The sequence below is a fragment of the Passer domesticus genome, chromosome Z (genome assembly GCF_036417665.1).
Source record: "Passer domesticus isolate bPasDom1 chromosome Z, bPasDom1.hap1, whole genome shotgun sequence".
Taxonomy (NCBI): Eukaryota; Metazoa; Chordata; class Aves; order Passeriformes; family Passeridae; genus Passer; species Passer domesticus.
Window position 1 is genome coordinate 16,266,179 of NC_087512.1, and position 22,286 is coordinate 16,288,464.

At 36.6% G+C, this 22,286-nt stretch overlaps 1 protein-coding gene across 1 annotated transcript in view; it reads right to left on the reverse strand.

Annotated features, from left to right (window-relative positions):
- Positions 1-22,286, reverse strand: part of HCN1 (hyperpolarization activated cyclic nucleotide gated potassium channel 1) — a 193,597-nt gene that overhangs the window by 87,187 nt on the left and 84,124 nt on the right. Inside the window, exon 3 of the mRNA XM_064403432.1 lies at positions 3,542-3,703. Coding sequence (XP_064259502.1) covers positions 3,542-3,703 — 162 coding nt within the window. The remainder of the gene's footprint in view (positions 1-3,541; positions 3,704-22,286) is intronic.

Here is a 22,286-nt window from a genome sequence, read left to right on the forward strand (position 1 = left end):
CCAAGCAACTAATTATTGCAAATACAGATAGGAACATATAGGTTGGGAATCTTCAGATATTGTTAGTAATGATCTGCTGCAAGGTATGCTTTATTACAAGCTGTGATATTTAGATAGCCAGATGGCACCAGTGGCAAAAGAGTCCTCTCTCGTCTTACTTGCCTACAAACCCTTCCCATATAAGACATGTCCAGGTGAGTTCATCAGCTGGGACCCACACACTAGTTTTGCAACTGCTGCACCTGAAACTGAATCCAGAATCTTGGTTTGCACGGACTGACTATAGTAGAGGACCACTGTGCTTTTCTGTTTTTGTATGCACCTAGTATTGTATGCATATCTGCAAGTTTTACTCTTAATTTTCTCAGGAACTACGGGCTCAAACTCTGAGGCATGACAAAAATGTTTAGTCTATGAGTCATTATGGAAGTACACTAGTCTAAAGCAATGCAGATTAGAAAGCTGAGGATAAATCACACAGGGAGCTGCAGATAATGGGCTTTCTGAACTAAGGAGAAATTAGGCAGCATCATTAAGAAAGTCTGAGAAACTTCTTCATAAAAGACCTTCTTCAGGAATTAAAAAATCCAACTGTTGAAAAAAGCTAAAACGGCATCAAAGAGCCATATTTCCTCCTACAAGTAATTTACTCTTCTTTTATCTGTAATGGATGGGCTGGAATGTGACTTAAAGGGAGGGGGCATGGGGGGTAAACAGCTGCTACCTACATTCACATTGTATTTACCAGTGTTCTTATTTTTAATGGCCAAACATTCTGGAAGATGTCAGCTCTGGTAGTCATTTCATTCCAAGATGAGGGCCTAGGTTAGGAACAGCCAAAAGGTTCAAGCTGAGAGTACAGATACAATGCGGGGTCATAATGATTATCATGGTAGAGAGTATAGCAATGGGCTTTGAACAATTTTGCTAAGCTACTTAGGTTGTAGGTTGGTACAGTGTTAACCAGGGGTGACCTTATCCGCTTTTACAGAAAGGGATTTCAATTTTATAGTCTCCTTCATGTTGCACTATAAGGTTTCTATAACCTTTCACAGACAAAAATCCAACTAATTTGCTTTGTTTTAATTGCATTGAGTCACATTGTTCAAAGAGGTACTAAGCAACCTGCAACCTGGACTCGTTTTCCTATTCCTCTGTGACATTAAATTTAATCTACATTACTTTCCTTAACAGTATTTATAAATTAAAACCATGAGCATGCCTTAGGTATTTGGATACCTTCATGTATCAGTTCAGACAGATGAAACAGCTTTCAAGACAAGGCTTTTAGAAGTTCTTTCAGTCTGCAGCCTGAAGCAACTAATGTGCAAGACAGAATGGAACTATGGACTGGAAGAGCAGGCTGGGCTGTGTCAGTTGAGGAGACACCATGTCATGCTTCCAACTTCCTTTCTTCCTTTATATACAGATTATAAAAGCAAAAGCCTTGACTTACCACTGACTTAAATCTTGGAAAAACTGACTTTTTCTGGCTGAGCACACATTGGCTTGAATAAGTCTTCAAGCCAGTGATCACAATAAATAAGTTTAAAATTTTACTTTGCGTCCAAACCCCACTACCAGTGCAGTCATTACAGAATCAAAAGTTAAAATTCAGAGTGGATTAAATTTGTATATGCTACAGTATACCAGGAGAGTAAAGTTTCCCTCTTGCCAAAGCTCTTGCGGTATCAGCAATTTCAAACAAGTTGCCCGTCAGTTAGATTCTAAACACAACAGAAAAGTAGATAACTATCATCATCATCATCATCATCATCATCATCATCATCATCATCATTATCAACGTCCTCCTGTTTCCGCTACCATTTTAGAGGACTGATATCCCATGACAGCTTCACTGTCTTTTTTTAGCATTAAAGAATTCATTCCCAGAGCCTGGAAAACAACTAGGAAATGTCATGACACATTCAGAAAGGTCTATATGTTTTCCCTAAGAGTGGTCTTAAATATCCTTAAAAATCCTGATTCCAGGCTGGCAGCCCACCTCTCATCCTCTTGTCTGGCCTATAAGAATGCCTATACTGTGAATTTTATATTCAAATTTCTCCCTCATGTTAATTCAACATAAACAAATGAAGCTGCTGGTAAAAATAAATTTAATTCTGCAACTTTCAGAAAGGATCTTTCCAAGTTTATGTGAACAGTAGAGAGAGAATATTGTTTCCATAAAAAACACCCCTGGATGTGGGTAGGCAGAAAGAAGGGTCTGAGCATGTGCATAGTGTATACAGCTTTCTTAAGACTGAATGTAGCTTTTAAGGAGCAGAGAGAATTTAATAGTTTAGTGTTTTCTAAAAGTTAAATATTTCAATTAAGTGTAATCCAAGGCTTCCTTTCATTCGCTAGCATGATTTTCATCCAGATCTTTAAAAAGCTGGTAGAAAATTTGTGCTTTGTAAACATGAATGGAGATGTTAGAAAGCAGAACACAGAATACAGCAGAATGGAAAGATGTGCCAGTCAGCACTGTGGTGACCTACTTTTATTGTAGCAATCCCATTTTTGAAGATATGTCAGTAATTTTTTAGAAAGGCAAGCACAATGAGGTGTCAGCAAACGTGCTGGTTATCATTAAAGATGTTGCCTGATGACTGCAAATACTTGTCTGCATGACTGACAGGCTTAGTCAAGGAGTTCCCACATTAATGTGCAGAATCATGTTCATAAAGGTACAAATACTGTTATGGTTCTACAGCAGGAATATGTGGCACTGAGCAAGATGTCCATCTACAATAAAGTTGATGGTTTATGGATCCTAAGATTAAAAAAAAAACTGGAGAGACACCTATTTCCAGATCACCAATGAGAGAGCTGCTTGGCGATTTTTTTTTTGGCTACAGACCCATTCCAACAATTTCACTGTATTTCCTATAAAAATGTTCTACATACTGCCACATTGTCTGACTTAATAAAAAAAAAAGTATTTTTCACAGCCATTGTCCTTTAAATAGAAAGTCATTATCCGTCCTTATAAATAACGCACAGTCACATTCTGTCCTTGGACATTCTGTTCCCACACAGAAAACTATCATACAACTGAGACTATTTATCTTATTTTACTTATAAAAATCTTGATCTGTGTGTTGGGAACAATGCATCATTACATGACTCAGAAGTTTACAAACTGAGGATAACATTACATGAAACTGAGGCCAACAATCTACCTTCAGTAGCATTCTGAAACTATGGCCTGAACTGAAAGCAGTGGTGAACGGAGTGTTTCCATATTTCTTTTGGTGGCTTTTTTTAGGGAATAAGGGTTAATAAACTAGGGTGACTTTAAAACTTAAAGTAGTTTCTGGCTCGTTTACTGACAATGAGTCAATATTATTTTATTGACCATGAGGAATACAAAACAAACTTTGGTTCATTAGCAAGTGAGCCAAGAAAATATGAAAGTGAACTTGAACAAATTGCAGGGCAGCATATTACTAGGCATTTGTTTTTACACTAAATTCTGAAGCTAACTGTTTAGAAAAATAATGTTTAGAAAGCACAATGAAAAATGAACAATACTTACAACCATACCGTTTAGGGACACCCAGCAATCTGGTGGGAAATCCTGAAGTAATGGTACTAAAAACTGTAGACAACCATCCCAGTGGCACAGCAGGAGCATCATTCCGATCAGATTAAAGATTCTCACCACTGCACTGGCCAGATCGTATGTCATGTGGAAAATCTGCAGACAAAAATTACAGGTGATGTACATGTTGCAAATCAGAAATTAAACTCATTTAATTCTCATCAGGCAGGTTAAAGGAAAAGAAGTGTCATCCTGAACTTCTAAAAACGGTGAGGTTTCTAAGGCAGGATCATTAATTTGAGCACATTAATTTTAGCAGAGAACCATACTGACACACCTGACTCTTGGCTGCATGCCAATGTTATGTAAGCTCCTGAGAAAGGCATATATTGGATAGAAGTCACCCACTAAAGTGTTTTCTAAAATCCTCCTACTCCTTTTAATTGAAGCAAGATTCACAAATTAAAAAATACCCGGTAAAGCTAGTGATACCATTACTTGCCTAAGAGTTTGGTATTTAAATACCCAAAAGTTGTGGGAGATTTAATGACCCCTTCAGAAGATTCATTTTCACATTCATTACCTTCTCAAATGCACAAAAAATCTGTCTGAAGAAACAATACAAGTAAGTGTTACATTTTTTGGCTTCTACTTCTATACTTTTAATCCAATTTGTATATACCAAATCAGTTCACCAATCAAAAATGACAAAAAGGTAGTTGATAGCTCTTAATTATTAGCATTTTCCTAAAAATAATTCCATGGCTACCACATAGGCTACTGTAGTAGAAAAATTCATATCAAACTAATGCAGTAACTTGGATTTCAATGTATTCTTCCATTCTTAAGACACAAACCATTTATATCAGAAAAGTGTCTTACAGTAAATCACACATAAAATTCTCAGAAACAACAGAGACATTCTCAGATTTGTCATGAGCAAATTTCCTAGACAGAATTTGCATGAGCAACAGCAGTCAGCTGCTGATATAGTAAGAAAAAATGCATTTAGCACTTCTCTGCTACATTGTTTTTAATGTACTTCCAATCTATAAATACAGACATACTGCATACTTCTTACACAATTCAATCAACTGAAGATTAATATGTAAAATTGTAATACCCATAATTATTACAATGCAGGAGTTATATTTAGAAGTTGAAGAATGTGCAGTTGGTGTTTCATGGAATTTTAAGTATAAAATACTATTTAGTAGTGTGGCTAGACATAGAGGATTTAGGACTGAAAACATCAGATGGCTAGAGATATATGGGCATATTGGTACAAGAAATTTTGCATTTTTAAATTTAAAAAAAAATCACACATTAAAGAGGGAAAGTTTGTGTTCTAAATTTTACATATCTAAACTAAAAGCAGAGGTAAAGAATCCACATTGCAAATGATGCAAGTACAAATATGGAGAGCACATTGTGTTGTCTTTAACTTTCTATTCATGGGAGTTGGTCGTTGTTTGAAAATGGCAATTTATATTCTGAGTCCCAAAATGCAAAACCTGCATATTAGAAACATACTTCAGGCATTAACACTATGTACAAAACATGTTTTTCAGTCTAGAGGATTTAAAGACAATGCATTCCAAATTTCAGTTCAACGTCATTGGAAATAGAGGCTGGTAACATAAATCCTATCCAAATACCATCTAGCTGCCGTCAAAATTGAGAAGATAACACTGATATTTAGGAGATTCTGTAAACGGAAATAAAGAGTCACTATTATGCATTTTTCTTGCTAAGCAATGTATTTATGTTAGCCATTTCAATAGCTTCAGTTTCAATAGCTGTTACCAATCAAAATAGTGGATGTGTGCACTGAAATTATTTTATTTTGAAGAACTGGAAAAAAATAGCAAGGATTACTACTGGTTCTGAACACCAGCTCTCATTTAGGTTGTGCTTTGTCGACATGGCTCCTACACTACAACTGCAAAGAGCAGATAATTCCCGATCACATTAAAAATGTCAGAACTTTTCCTCTCAAGTTTCCCATTTGGCTACACTGTAAGAGACCCAGGGAAAGACCTGATAGTCAAAACTCTCCAGAGCCCAAAAACCAGCAATTACATATATCCAAGGCTCCCAAATCCTCATCTTGACTCTGCAACCATGGGCTTAGGAACTGTGCTGCTGAGTTTGGGCTTCTCAAGGAATATTTTATCTTGTCACTGTTTTCTTCATAGTCTTTACATTATTAGTGTGCCTCTGCCAAAATGGTCACATACTGCAAGAAGGCTAAAAGGTTGGAAATTTTGTATGAAACAAAATCCATTGAAGGAAATGACTGCCAACAGTCTGTGTACAACACTGCAAACTTCCATCATTTCTGAAACTTTGTTCCAGAAGTAGCTTCTGTGAAGCTTATGTGTTCAATGTTAAAAATGCTTGAACATATCCAGGATATTATCTAGACTGCATAACATGGTAACATTTTATCACCATTTCAAACATATCATTCTTTTATCACTTATCTTTTGGCTATATAACATTTGTGTAGTCTATCCTAATAACTGTGACGCCTCCGTGTTTAAAAAGATTACTCCAACAGAAAAATCTTAAGCAAGTGCTGGAAAAACGTTTTAAAAATTCTTTGCATACCCACTCTTCAGCAAATAGTATCTGACTGTTTTTCTTCAAAAAGGAACTTATGGAAATGTTTGGTTGCAAAAAAAAAAACTAAATAATACAAGCATACACTGTTCAGTGTAAGCAATAATATTTCCCTGTAGTATTGTATTGACATATTTATACTAGGGGGTGGGAGGGGTGGCATGTGTTGATTTTTTTAGACTACAGCCTATAGCCAAAATGCCCTGTGGACTGAAGTAATATACTGCATGTTTAATCTTCTTCCATTCAGGATTTGACTGTGATACCATGAAACAGGAGGACTAAAAGAAGCCATATTTTTATAGCTTTTTTTTTTTTTTGTAATCACAAATTATAATTCCTGTATTAATGAGCTAAACCTCATTACAACTCCTATGAGATATGTGTGGTTTTCTCAGAGATAAACAGGAGGACAGGAAACTAATGCCATTCATTTGAGGAAATGGTGGCTTGCCTATCAGCTGGTCCTCCAGTGGGACAGAAAGAAATACAAGAAGATCATAGATCAGTTCACCTTGATTTTGCAAAACAGATGTGTGCTCAAATCTCTCTATTTCAACAAGTTTTTAACAAGATACTATTAATAATAAAAATAATTCAAACATTTGCATGCAACTAAAGTTAAGTGCTTAAGCCCTTCACTCATGTAGTGAAATATAAAAGCTTGGTTATCATTAAACATTTACCATGCAAAAATGCCATGCAAATAAGAGGAAATTACAACCGCAAAATATATTTGAAAATCTGGCCACTTTTTTTAGATTCCCAATTTCATACCTAAATATTTAGTTTAACCAGAAGAAGAGTAAACTTTGAACAACACATTACTACCTAAGGTTACTGCTCAGGAGAAAAAATCAAAATCCTCCTGAGAACTAACTCTTCCCACAGTTTTGTTTCATATAATAGGAAAAATTTTGTAAATATTTCTCCTTTTTAATTATTACTCAACTTCATTTCATTTTTTTGTTATGTTTGTCTGTATGTGTTTGGATATAGTACTGTCATTTTTCATATTTCCATATACGTGAAAATTTAAAAAATCTAGCCTGTGAACTCACTTCTAAGAACTCATAATTTCTTCCTTTATTAATTTTACAAGCTTTTATCAATAGCCTGGAAACCTTAAATTTTTTTCCTGAATAACTGACACCTCTGACAATGGCTGAAATGGAACCACAGATTAAGTTTCCAGTATTTTGGCACAATATTGCTCACGGAGAATAAGAAATTGCTAAAGAAGTCAGACTTCACACGTTTTATCTCAGTTTTCACTCACACTTTATTAATGACTCTTTCTATTCCCACATAAGAAGCAGAAAGCAGACTATTCCTTCCTCACATTTATAATGGAGTGTATATATCAAATTGGTCCCACTAACTTTGATTTCTGAGTCTGAGATGTAAAAACCTTTCCAGTCTTACCAGCCCATGTGCTTAATTCATTTTAGGGCTGTCAAATTAATACACACGTATAGTTTAACCAAGTGAATACAAAAGCTGTTGAACTGCTGTCGTGGAATACCCAGGTACCTCTTCTCCTTTCTGGTCATTGGTATGTAATATTTGTTCAGTTGTGATTTTTAGTTCAGTTCAGAATCACACAATCATAGAACAATGAGAAAGATGAAAAAGATAGAAAAGACCTCCAAGATCAGCAAATCTAACTTTTGACTGAATGCTACTCTGCCAACTGGTCCATGGCACTAAGTCCCATATCCAGTCATTTCTGGAACACTTTCAGGGATAGTTACTCCACTGTATTTGATTTATAGGTTCAATTTATATAAAAATTAATTTTTATAAATCATCAGAATTTAATTCTGATTAAATTAAGGAAAAACTTTGGAATTTCCTAGAAAAAATCATTCAAATCTCATCTCATTGAGTTCATGCAGACACCTCTTCTACTTCCCAGAAGTACTAAAGGTGCTTAGCATCACAAAGATATCTCAGGTTTAGTCTTCAAATGGAGATCTGTAACCTGCCTTGGGCAATATGAAATGGCACTTGCACCAGGTGAGTTGTGTAGAGTCTGGAATGTTAAACAGCCACAGTGGGGAAAAGGAGAGCTGCTCATGTGCAGCTCTGGAAGGCATGCTGAAAGCTGTACTTACAGCAGTGGAACACCAAGCTAGACTGCAGGGCAAAATAACAGCTAAGAAAGTGACAAGGTTTTTTTTTAATTCAGTCTCTGGGTCAGCACAAAATTATTAGTTTTATCCCTCACTAAACAGAGATTATAAACAGTAGGATCTGAATTCTCCTATCTGAGCTGAATGTTTACTTTTAAGATGGTACTTGCAACAAAGCTTCCCCGGAAATAAAATAATATAAAAGGGAGAGCACAATGCCTCTTTTTGAGCATCCATCTCTTGATCTTCTTTAAACCATGAAAGGCAGCCATGGCTTCTTTTCTTTATCTATTTCGTATTTGACAAATCAACTTCAAAAGATATTCTTCATAAATATCACTTGGGATACCATGGGTCTGATTCAACTCCTAACAAAGCCAGTTTCTTTGAGAATTGCAGGTCATGACACTCTACACTGGAAATACATCTGCACATGCAATGTAAACACGCATTGATTGAAATTCCTGGCTATGCCCTCAGGGTAACATTTTACACTCAACTGACTCCTGATATGTGTGCTTAATTTTATGATAAATAATTCATCATTGATAGTTCAGCAGTGGGAAAAGGTATATAGCATTATCTAGTCCAATTGTATTTGTGACCTTAAGCTGACAACAAATGCAAAGATCTGCTTCTGCTTTAGTTGGCCCTGAAGGGAAAACACCAGTAATTTAATAAACAGAGCAAACTATTTTTAATCAAACATATACAGAAAAAAAGAGCTGAGAATGGCCTATTTTATGTGACCTTTAAAATTTGTTACTTTCTAGATGGAGTCATTCTGACATTAGGTTTTATAATAGGAGTCCCATTTATTCCAATTCAAGGAAATGTACAAAAAGAAGCCAGCTTCTGCTGATCAAAAAGAACAGAAAAACAAAATAGAAATATGACAGGTTAAACCTGAAAGCATTAATAGAACTACTTTGCTGGAATATTTAGGCAAGACTTGAAAAGGTCAAATATAACCAGGAAGCAATATTTCTTTACCATATTTGAGTTCTGAAATATTTATTTATCATCTATAAGTTCTGCAAATACCATATATAAATACTGTAAATTGGCCAATGCTATACTAAATATTAACTCTCACACAGAGGGCATGACTTCACTCTCAGAATGTGTGGTTTTGTTATCCTCATACGATAAATGTGTGGGACCTGTCTTGACATCTAAACAGAGAGGAGCAGTCACTTTATCTCTACTAAGAAAAAAGCAAGCAAATGACAAAGGATTCAGGATTCTGAAATAAAATCACCAGTGCTAATTCTCACTTGTTTCCACAGACGTAGAGGTCTCATTGACACAAAGTACCTTATTAGACTAAGCATTTATCTGAAGTGAAGCAAAGTAAAAACAAACCAAAAACATTTCACAGCTGTCAGAAAGACATAAACACGGAATACAAACAGCCTGCCTCTGTGACAAAGTTCAGCTGTAACTCTTCTAAGTCACAGCACCAAACTGAGTGTGACCATATGGCAAACAACACTGGAACTGTGCATGCACATGGAGACTGATAGTTCTGGCATCTAGCAGTGTAGGTCTGTTCCCACTTCAGCATTATTTCAAGCATCAGCATCACCTGAACTTCAGCTCAAGCTTCTTGATGGGTCAAATATTTCTACTGACAGCATCACTGAACTCAAGCTAGAGACCTCTGAGCATGGAGCTGAGCGAGAAGGGACATTTATTTTCTTTCATAATTATTTATATCTTAAAAAGTAGGCAGTTAGGAGATCTAGCCAGTCTGTAAATGGCCCAAAATATTATTTTAGATTTTTCTTACTAGCTGAGCAAGAGGAGCTGTTTCTTTTATTAATGTGAGGATGTACTTTGGCAGCAACAAGAGAAAAGAAATAAGCTATTCCCTGCAGTGTTTGCCAAGGCAGGGATTCCTACTATGCTAAAAAGGCAGTTGAACAAGCAATGTGAATTCTAAAAAATACACTTCCTACACTTTTCAAATATCAGATACCTGACTGCATTTTTAGGTATTAGTATCAGATTCTGAAGTCTATATTCCCCAATCTTATCACACTTACACAAGTGTGTAAGTGTATTACACAAGCAGTTTTCATAATTAGTGAATCTGAAACAAGCAATGAACACCAGACTTACATTTACCAAGAAATCTACAATAAAATATATCTAAATTCCAAGACAAAGCAGGGAGAACCTTAGGATGTACCATATTCTTCACAAAAAATGCATACCTGATAAAATTATTCTACAACATTTTTGATCATTCAAGTCTCTCAAACCTGGAACCCATCTTTACTTTCATTTTTAAGGCATAACTTTGGTGGCAATTACACTCTACTGTCAGCACACCAGGTTCTTTCCTAAGAGACAGGTATTTAGGAGAGAGAACAGAGCACTGCCCTGACTGTACCTTACATTGAAATGAGTGGAAAATGATCCAGTCCACAGGCCCCTGGATCAAAACACAAAGAAGCTACAATGCTTTCTATGCATTTATAAATATTTTACAATCATCATTTTACAAATGGGGCACATGTAACCAACTTCTTTCAATCTCAGTATTTTCCCGACCTTATTTTTAAAATTTTTTTAAGATAGTAATATTTTTCTCTTCCCATCTCTGTGAATACAAAATTAAATCAGATAAGTTTTCATAGTACACGAAGTACCAAAAGATTGGATGTACACAGAAATTTGGAATTTTTTACATTTACAAAAATTGTATCTGAAATTATTGTTGTAAAACAATATTTTTCACTAGATCTGTATGCCACATGTCTCAGTAGATGTGAGTTTGGGAAAGAAAAGGAAAGTGAGTGTAGAAAAGCCAAAGAAAGTTTTCTCTTGTGTGATCCTAACTCCTCAAAGTATCACTTTGAGATTTAAGTGGATGGTTCATTAAGCACAGTTCTTTTTACGTGATGCCTTCTCCCCAACTCACATTGCCACATAGCTGAGCTTCAAATCAATTGTCCTAATTATAATATGGCAGTGTAATGATCTCATTGAAAACAATAGAAATAATGAAGAATATTTCTTCTGGGGAATTTAAGCTGATGTCTTTCTGAAGCTGATGAGATTAATCTTCCAAACATGGAAATAATGGGCAAGGAATTGAAAATTAAAGTAATTATGTTAAATTTCCTGTGGAATAAAAGTTCTGAGATGAAACTGGTTCTAAATGCTTTCTTTTAATAGAATGCAATACCTTCCTTTTATAAAGCCCAAGAAATGTTGGTTTATGAGGTGCAATTGTTTTAATGTTTATAGGTTTGGGTTATTAAGAATTATTTAAAATAAATACGTAAAATTCCATACCGTATTGGAATCTCAATTTTGCCTTTGTTAGTAATTTAATTGAAGAGTTCACTGGCCAAAAGTTACAAAAAACCTCAACACTATCAGTACAATTCAAGGTAGTTGATTAGTGCACAATATTGCATGAAATTTGGAGCTGTTCAACAGTTGAAGGCTTAAGGCCCCAAACACACGAAATTCATTTGCTCTGATGAAAATCTTACAATAGCAAATACATTTAAGTCACTCTTATATCATAGTAACTCACAGGCATAAAAATCCAGGAAATAACATGTAAAAGTACATATGTGAATAAATAATTCTTCCAGTAAGAAATCAGTGATTTGTGGTCTAAGTCAATGTTTCACAATATTGACAAATGATTCTAACAATTATATGGCTAATTGAATGAAGTTATAAAGAATCTTTTTTATACAAAGTGAAGATCATTGTGCAAATGAACTCTACAGTTAAAATCTTACTACCACTCAAAATCACACGGAGGACATCTTTTAGTTTTTAAGGCTTAATTAAAAAGATTGCTGGGCAGGTGCAAAGAACACACCAGAATCATAATCTTAATAAATTGCCTCAAAAATCACCAGCAGAATTTAAGAATTCAGTTGCATGATAAAGAGCAACATACAGCCTAAGAACCAAACCAACAAACAAAACAAAACAAAAACAACAAAATACCCAAGCCAAAACAAAACAAAAAACCCCACCCACATATTAAAGAAGTTACTTTGGAAATTTGCATATGAAAATCTCTCTTCAAAAATTCTATGTTTATTTGGTTTAGTACATAAAACCACCTCGAGCTGAATTATTCATAGGCTGAATTATTCTATTTTTCTGTGTTCAACAACTGATAAGTTCATAGCTATCATTATTAGGAAAAGAGAGAGTATGCTTGCATGCACACGAACATGATTTGCTCACATTAATACTCAAATTTGCTATAGACAGCCTGTCAGCTTTAAAAAGTGAAAGATTGAGAAAAAAAACAAAAACAAAAGACAAAAAAGACATATAGGTAGTATTAGAAAAGAGCAAATATAGTAAGAAGAAACAAGTGTTCTTTCATGGTTTTATTTGGGATTTTGATTTTTATGTATTCTCTATTTTAAATTGACACTTGTGTTTGATGGCTAAAATTTTTCTGCATTCAATATAGAATCAACTTAGATTTTACATTTTAATGCTAGCAATTTTAACAATGAAAGGCTGATGAGGGACTACTGTGTCTAGATTTTTTTAAATTGTCTTTTGATAAAATAAATTAATATTAAATAATTTAAAATTTTAACATGGTCGTTTTATTATGCTAAAGTATTTTGAAAAATAAAAACTGTTTTACTAAGAAAACTGTTAGTGTACAGCAAGGCTAATGTGTAAGCTCCTCACAGTGTTTACTATAATACAGTCTTTCAAAGTCTACATTTGGTGAATTTTTTTTTAACTAGTTAACCTCATTAAACACAATGCCGAATGGGAATAATGGAAAAAGATAGATCCACTAGACTGCACTTTCCAAAACCTGACTCTGGTTCCCTACCAGATCTCTTGCTGACACTGGAGTCACACCAGGTGATCACCTGAGGTCCCACTCCAGATATTTGGTCTCAACATTTCATCATTCCAGTCAGATTTTATGTGACTAGCCAGTCTTGAGAAATCTGCTGCTGAACACTACACAAATAAACATCTTTTGCACAATCAATGGCTTTAAGCTGGCCATTCATGTTGTAGTAGACCACATATACCACTGCTTCTCCCAGGAAAACTTCTGCCCTCTCAACTATTTTGATTTCATGTATCAACATTTCTGCTGATCATTTCTAGATGTTATTGCCAGACCTTGTTCAGACCAATGTTTAAGTCCAGCCTGCACTTGGTGACAAAAACAACCTTCTATGCACTCACTCCTTTCACTCTTGCACTGATCTACTGCGGGGATTGTGTGTGGGATTGTCTGCAGCCTTTTGCATGGACATCAGAAAATCAGCTGTGTGCTATTCCACAGAACTACATGCTCCATCCTGCGTTCAGCAAAACTTACAGGTTTTGTAAGCAACCAACAGCAAGCTCTTTCTGTTGAATATCCTACCCAGACCACAATGCTGAAGACTCAGTAATTTAGGCTGCTTTCTTACAGCTTGTTACTTTATAAAAGAGACAGAATTTTGTCTGCTTTCAAGAAAAATTCATGCAGTCTTTAACTCTCTGACCCCCACCTCCAGTGCCAACCTGTTACAAGCACCAGCAATTAAAGCACCCTCATATCAGGATGGCTGGTGCAGGTTAGTGCGTGTGTTAGCTCTTCCTTGACATCACAGGCCATGGTTCAATGCTGTGCTGAAACACTGCAACACTGAGCACAGCACAAAGCAAAAACATTTCTCATTTCACACCTCTTTTGAACCAAAAGTATTTCACTTTTTGGTTTCTTAGGAGGATTAGCATGCTAAGGCTCACACAGCCTTTTTGCAGTGGCCTCCTGCTTTCTTCTCTGTCTCCAAAGTTCAGCTGCAATCAAACTGGCTCATGAGCAACAGCATAATTCATAAGTGGCAGAGTGGCAGCCAGTGGAAAAGATGTGGTGAAGCAAAACTGCAGACTAAGAACCTGAAGCAAACATGCTCTTCTTCTTTGAATTATCCCATGTGCCCCAACTCCCAACTTTTTCAACTCTTCCTCGCACAGAAAGAAAACATTGGAACATTTATTTGGGATATTTCTTTGGAATCTTTAATTCCATTTACATTGCTGTTCCAAGAACATTCTTGTTCCTGGTTGAATGCATTTGTCTACAATACAGGCTTCAATCAACTTTTTCCTTATCCATTAATCTATTTCTGTCTAATACAGGTATTGTACAGCTCTCATTGTTTTCCTTTTCTGGTATCTCTATGTTGCTTATATTTAAAAGATAAGAAAGATTTCTAAAAAAATAAACATAATTATTTTTAAGAAAATAGTATCCTTACTTTCCTTTTGCCAATTATAAGCAAGTCCAAGTTAGTACTGTATTTTGAAAGGCAGACTCTTCTGTTACTAAATATCTGGAGAGAAACTATTTACTTTCAGTAAGTAGATGAGACTTTCCCCCTAATTTCTGTGCTTTCTCTTATTCTTGTTTTCCAGAGAATCCCTGCAGTACAATTTCAGTTCGTCTATTCCACATTCTACTTTTCCTATACTCTGTCCCTTTGCTATACTCTCTTTTTTCTTTTATATACTCCAATAGAGAACATGAGTATTATATAAAAAAAATTCGTAAAAGAGTCTCAAGTCTAGAATAAGTAACTCTTCCATCCTTTTTTTAGAATGACTGTACCCAATGGCTACCATGAAAAGGTCAGTAGTTCAACTACCACATTGTAGCAATATTGCCAACTCTGAGCCAGTATTACTGTGATTTAGGTTGCCCTGCAAAACCTGTGATTCACTTAAGAATATCCTTTGGGTTGTTCATATTTGCACACCTATCAAACTTCTCTCAGGAATTGATGGCTAAAAATAGTTATTAAAAAATAAAAAGAAAATAGTAATAAGTCTGACATATTTGCAAAATCACTCAACTCCAGGAAATGGGACAGAGAAAGAAAAGCATTATTTTAAGGCCTACAATAAAAATGCAAGTGTTTGCAAGTTTTCAATGATATTTTAATCATCTTCTTTTTACTAACTTAATCCTAAATTACAGGAACCCTTTGTTTCCAGAAGGCTAAATCCTGGAGCCATTTATCCTGTGTGCTCCCTGTGCTGCAGATTACATTTCTGGGACTGTGCTGTGACGGAGACCGAATAGCAAGAACAGTATTTACGCAATTGCAGAGTGGCAGTGGGATGGAGAGGTATTTATATCATTGCATTTGGCAGCACCAGCACTACATGCTTCAAGTGTTTCCAAAGGCTGTGGTACAGCTAATAGCCCAGGAAGAGAACAGTGGAGAACACAAGAGGTAGCAGGAGGGAGGAGAACCAATGCATGGTAAAAACCAACTCATCGTGCATGGAAAGGGGCTAAGATTGTGCACTGTTCAGGTAGCGCCGCCAGGAGCACCGGGTGACAGCACCTCACATGTGGTTGACAAGGATGGAAAAAGCAGCCGTGAAGCAGATCCCAGAGCAACAGAAGTGGTGCGTGTCAGGAGACCACTGGCCTGCTGCCAGCGGGGCTGCCCTCTCCTGACACTGTTGTTGACTATAACATTTCCAGTTGACTAGGTTTGCCCACGTGCCGTGACCATGCATGTAAACTGAACCCTTCATAAAGACAGTCAGGGTGTCCTGAAGTATTTCGTGGGGATGGCGTCAGACCCTCTTATTTATCAGCCCCTCTGATTTCTAATGAGGTGGTGAAAAAAAAAAAAAAAAAGGAGTTTCCAAGCAACCCCATCCCATAAAACAGATAATGTTTTATCTCCAAATACTTTTCCAGCTGCTAACTGCTGTGTGCCTGTGGGATATGCATGTTTGTAGCATCACTCTAGGAAGGAAACAGAGCAGGAGAAGGTATGGCTTTACAGAGCTACAAAAACTATTTGTCTACACAGTTCCTGTGCTGTAGAGATGCTCTATAAACAATAAGGCTGCAGGGAGCTTTCTGAGAGACTGCTGGATGGGGAGGAGCACTTACTCAATTCTTTACCAGGCTGTATTCCCTGAAGTACAATTTTGAAATTACTCTGGACAATTTATCACCTGCTTAAATGACCCTGTCACTTGGTGAGTCCACCTGCATGGAACTTGCTCTAATATTCCCAGCCCCAGGAGCAGCAATAAACAACAATCTTTTTTTTTATAAATCAACCTGACTAATACAGCTCCTTCTCCTCTGATTACCTGAAAAACAAAATAATATTCATTCCTGGGTCACCCACATGTTTTCTAAACATTAAAATGCCATTGCTAAATAAAATTGAAAAAAAATCCCAACCCACAGTCATGATCATTCTGGGAAATCCTTTGTGGTTTGACTGGCTACCATCTGACTTCTATTTCTGAAATAAACACATTAAAAATAAATAAAGAAGTTGTCTTACTTTTTAAACATGCCTCATGTTAAATATTCAGACTGTGTTCTCCACAAGTCCTGCACTTATTCTGCTCATTTGTGCTTCTTTACAACATGAGCTGCAGAACAGCTCATTGTTGAGAAGCAGGAGACGTGGATGCTACGGCTCATCCTTGGCTCTCTGCAATCTGGACAAAACATGACAGAAGACAGAGGACTCTTCCGGGGTTGATATCCTATTTCTTGTGCACCCAGCACATGGAGATCATATATTTCTCACATATAGCTTCAACAAATAATGCTCATCCCTTTCACACACCTTGGAGTAGGAGTAGTCAGATTCTTTATATGAGGAAAAACAATGATAAATATTATTCATAATTAATTAATTCATTACTTTTTTTCCCAAAAACAAAGGAGTTCATTGCACCATGGTAACAATAAAGCAAATATTATCTCTGAAAGTCAAAACAAAACAAATATTGAAAGTACATCATTATATTCAAAAGATGGGAAAGATTACATAATCACAGAATAAATCCTCACTAAATCACAGTCAGGCTTCTCCAACCTCTTCCTTTCAAACTTTTTATTTTTCCTTTCAATTGGTCTTCCCTTCCCCCTTCAGTGATTATTGATTCCTCCTTTCTGAAGGAGCACAATTCTAAAACAATTATCTGCTCTCTCAGTATTTCCCTCTTAGCTACAAGCAGAATGTTATTCCATTAGTGTACTGTTAGTTCTTTCTTCTTCATTAAAGCACAACTGTTAAAATGGGAAAACAGTGCACAATTTGTTTTCTAACAATGCATATAGTGTACTAACATAGCATAATCATCTACCCTGGCTACATCCCTCAACAGTGTTTCACTACCAAAAGTGTAATTTCTGTCTGCAAAGGCAGTTCCTAACAATGTCACACTCAACATGCAATTTCCTGTTCCATCTCTTCTTTGATTCCAAAAAGATATTTTCTTAAGAATGTAACAGAGTTCTTTTCAGGGATGTACATACATTCAGGTACCCCAGGGGAACCCTTTTTCCCAAAGATCAGGAGTTTGGTATTGTCTTCAGTGGATGCATCATTTCAGTTGATTTTCTCTGTCCTTCTGTGGCTGAATTAAATTAAATGGCAGTCTGTCCCAGCCACAAAAGGAGAAAGGTTTAGGGAGGCATGTCTCCAAGAGGGAGAGACAGCTGTTTATCAAGGACAGCCAAAACAGAAGAGCTGTTGTTCATATGTATTTTAGTTTATTTCAAGTATTAATCCCTGTTTTACCAGATATTGCATATTTTGATTTTATGACTGAATTAGCAAAAGGATCCATTAACATTTCCTTACATGTCTCCATATAAAAATGTATGTAAGTTCAAGTTTTATTTGTGTGTCTATACTCCTGGCAGTATGTCTTGGTTATCAACAAACAGCAACGTTGTAACAGTCTGCATTAAATTTTTTTGAGTTTTTTCTATATGTAGCAGTAAAATTTGCCTTGCTGATGTACATGCTCTTTTCTGAAATGCCAGTAATTTGTATATTTTGCATATTTTGATGTTTACACAGGACTCGTATGAAAACCGACTGAAGAATGTCATGTGGGCATTTACTACTCTTGTATCTTTCTCTGATTACCTATGATAAAACACTCTGATGCTGCTTTATACGTTTTGTAGCCTCAAACACTATTTAGTAGGAAGCTGACAGGAAAGAGTCATCACTCTGTGTTAAATCTGGATACATAAATATAATCTCTAGGCAAGTCACCAAGCACTGAAATCCAAGAGAGAGAACACACACAATCCATATAGTTTCCCTGCTATTCCTGTTACTTATTTTACACCAGCTTTAAAAAAGGTAAAAAACCTGTCCTGCTAAGCAACATCACCTAGATATGGCTAATCCTGGCATAGGTTGCAGAAAAAATACCATGCACTTTAATACATCCAACAAAACCCAGGATATCTGAACATGGTCCCACCCTACACTGCACAGGTGTGAATCTCAAGTAAAATCTGCAGTTTTGGGTGTCTCAATAGAAGAACGGTATCAAATTATTAGAGTGTGTCCAGAAGAGAAGGATCAAGAAGGTGAAGAGTCAGAAGGGCAACACTGAATGTCTGAGGTGACCTGGCTTGCTCAGCTTGGAGGAGAGAAGGCTGAGGGGGCACCTGGCAGCAAGAGACACTTTCCTCCTGGCAGGCAGAGAAGGGGAAGTGCTGATCTGTCCCTGGTGACCAGTGCCAGGACACAAGGAAGTGGAGTCAGGCTGCACTGGGGAAGTTCAGGTTTGACACTGGGAAAAGCTTCATTACTGAGAAGACAGTCAGTCCCTGGAACAGGCTTCCTACAGCACCAAGCCTCTCAGAGTTCAAGGAATATCTGAAGGATGCTCTTGATCCTGTGGTTTATTTTCAATAGTCATGTGATCACAAGGGATTTGTACCCTGTGATCCTTGTGGGTCCTTTCTAATTCGAAATTCTGTGACTGTACAATGCTATCATGTTCTTCTCCAACACATGTCTATTTCATTTTAATCCAGTAGGCTTCTAGGCAACACTTCATTACTTGTAAAATTGCCTGTGACTAATATTAATTTAGGACACAGTTTAATGTTCTTTTGTGTTTTTCAGCTTTGGTTACTTCAGTTCTTCTACATCAGATGTCACAGAAACAGCTGTGCTAACAACGGGACTGGAGACGTCATCCCTAGTGCTACTTCAGCATTGGCACAGAAGTCACCCTAACTGCAGACTGCCAGGCCTTTTCTTCCTGGTTGGGGGAAGGAAGAGGGTAGGAGGTAACAGCTGTAGCTCCTCTGCTCTTTTGACTGACTTTTTGACAACCAAACCAAAATGAGAGTGATGAGCCAGCCTGGGTACTCATGCAGCTCTGCCCATGTCCTGCATTGCCCTGTGTTTGTACCACATGAGAAGCTGACCCTGTCTTGTGGGGGGGGGGGGGGTCTTCTGTCTTCACACAAACCCATGGGAGAGTTGTCTCCAGACTTTGCAGCCAACAGATGAAAAAGAAAGACATAATACTTAGCATGCTACAACACTCACTGGTCAACAAAATGGATTAATTCACACACACAAGAGAGTCTTTAGTCTTATGAAACAGGTCAGTCACTCACACCCAGTACACTCCTGTTTGTCCCTCTGCCCCTGTTGGCATGGCTTTACCAAGGAAGTATTCAAACATGTTAAAATCTAAATAAAAATACAAACATATTTTAGTGGAAGTTTTATACCTTTAAAAAAAAAATCTGTATTCAAGTCTTGTACATATTTTTCACAAAATTCTGAAAAAACTTTAGTACAATATCATTCAATCCCCAGACAAGAAAAAATTTATTCCATGAGTTATTGCACTGGTTTCAGATGGGACAGAATGATTTTTTTCTTACTAGCTGGTACCATGCTGTGCTTTGCATTCAGTGTGAGAATCAGGCTGGTGGCACAGAGATGTTTGGGATGCTGCTCAGTAGTGCTCACCCTGAATCCAGGACATTTCAGTGTCCTGTGCTCTGCACTGATGAGGTGCCCCAGAGGCTGGGGAAGCAGGGCCAGGAGAGCTGACCCGACCTGGCCAAAGGGATGTTCCATGCACAGAACATGGCCAGCACACAAATACTGGGAATTACCTCAAAGAAGACAATAAGGGTTCAAGGACAGGATTTGGCATCTGTCAGTGAGTGGTTAGAAATTTGTTCTGCATCACTAGCTTTTCTTGGGTTCATCTCACTCCCCTTTTTATTACAATTATTAGTAGTACTAGCATTACAATTATTTTGATTATTGTTGTTGCTGCTATTGTTATTGTAGTTGTTGTTATTATTATAATCTTCTACTTTGTTTCAGTTATTAAATTGTTCTTATGTCAACACATGAGTTCCATTTTCTTTTCTTTCCTATATCTCCTCCCCATCCCACTGATGAGAGAAGGGGGAAGGAGAAGTGAGAGAGCAGCTCTGTGGTAATTAGTTGCCATCTGGGGTTAAACCATTACAGTTGTTAAAAAAAAAAAGCTTGTTAGCCACCTTTATTGGAGAAAATATGGAATGTATTCATCACACATACTAAGCTATTATGATTTTGCTTTTATTTACATATAAAGTGTTTGATTATTTTTTAGCAAAAAAAGCATGTAGTGCCACCTAGGGGTATTCATAAGCTTATGAATTTGAATTTTTGACAGCTCAAATGTTTTGGATTAGACTGGTTCTTCACAGTTACATTCCTAGGAGTAAAAATATAAAGTAAAGGAAGTATATGAATTTTTGTTTTGCTGGCCTGACAACAAACAGGGCATATGCTAATGCTAAAAACATCATTAAGTTAAATTTTTTTTATCTGTATCAGTCAGTAGCCATGAAATAAACAATTCTCACAGAAAACTGCAAAATAAATAATTCTTATACTAGAAAGAAATAAATAATAAGGGAAAAGAAGCTTCTTCTCCTGACTCAAAACTCCTACATTATCAAAACAGTGGAAAACTAAAAATCACATTAATTGGCTGTCTCAGATGTGTGAAACTCCATTTCAGATGCTTGAGCTTGCATTTGATTTCCTCCAGTTCAGCATGAGCTGGGCCAGGGAGAGGATTGAAGCCAAATGTCAGGTCAGCCACAGCATCTATTTACTCACTTTAGTTTTTAATTCTTGCATTCGTTTGTCTTGCTTTGTTTTGTTCTCCCCTTTGCTTGACAGCTTGTGCCAATAAGGAATATATTGGTTATTTTGGAGAGATTATTGATAGACAAATGGATTAATCTACCACCATTAGGCTACTTTCAGACACAGTTCATTGATAAAAAGTGCACTGCTTCCAAAGCAAGCCTTTAATGCAGCACACTGATTACAGATATGGGATGCTATATTTGTCAATATTTTTTTTTTAATAGAAAATACTACAGGAAATATAAAACATATTGGCAGAGAACTAATCCTTTCTATTTTACATGGCAAATTCAGATGACCAAACTGACTACAATCATGAAAACATTTCAATCAGGCTGCCTCAGCAATAGAAATTTCTCACTGCCTTCCATCTACATGCTATGGACCTCCCCAGCATCTGACCAAACAAGAACTTTATACATTATCTTGTTCAATAACAAATATGCATTTACAGGTGATGCAGCATAAGCATTTTCTGCCTAACCCAGGAAAGCACTTAGGAAGTACTTTATTTTAAGGGCATCAGCAAGTGCTTTGATTCAGTGGAGAAAAAACCAACCAGCCAAGCAGGGCTTTGTCCATCATTTTAACTTCATGTGGGAAGGTTGGCATCACTGGAAAGCAGAGCTATTTGTCTCTCTCCCTGCCCTGCCTCTTTTGTCAGACCCCAAAGAGAGCAGCACTGCTTTCAATCCAATCTGCCTCCTCCCCTATGAAATATCCTGATATTCTTTTCACAAATACAACAGCAGCAAGAAGGGCTGGTTTTATTATTTTGAATTGATTTTTGATCAACTTTCAGTCTGCCTGATTTTTGAGATTATTGAGTCACACTGTCATAGTAATAATTCTGTCATGCTGGATACAGACTAAAGAACCCCACATAACTGCAGAAGTGGTAGAGTCTATCCAGTGCAAACTATAAGAAAGCCAGACAAGTCATTTAACAAACAGTCTCTGTTCCACATAGCAGGGTTTTTTTCACAG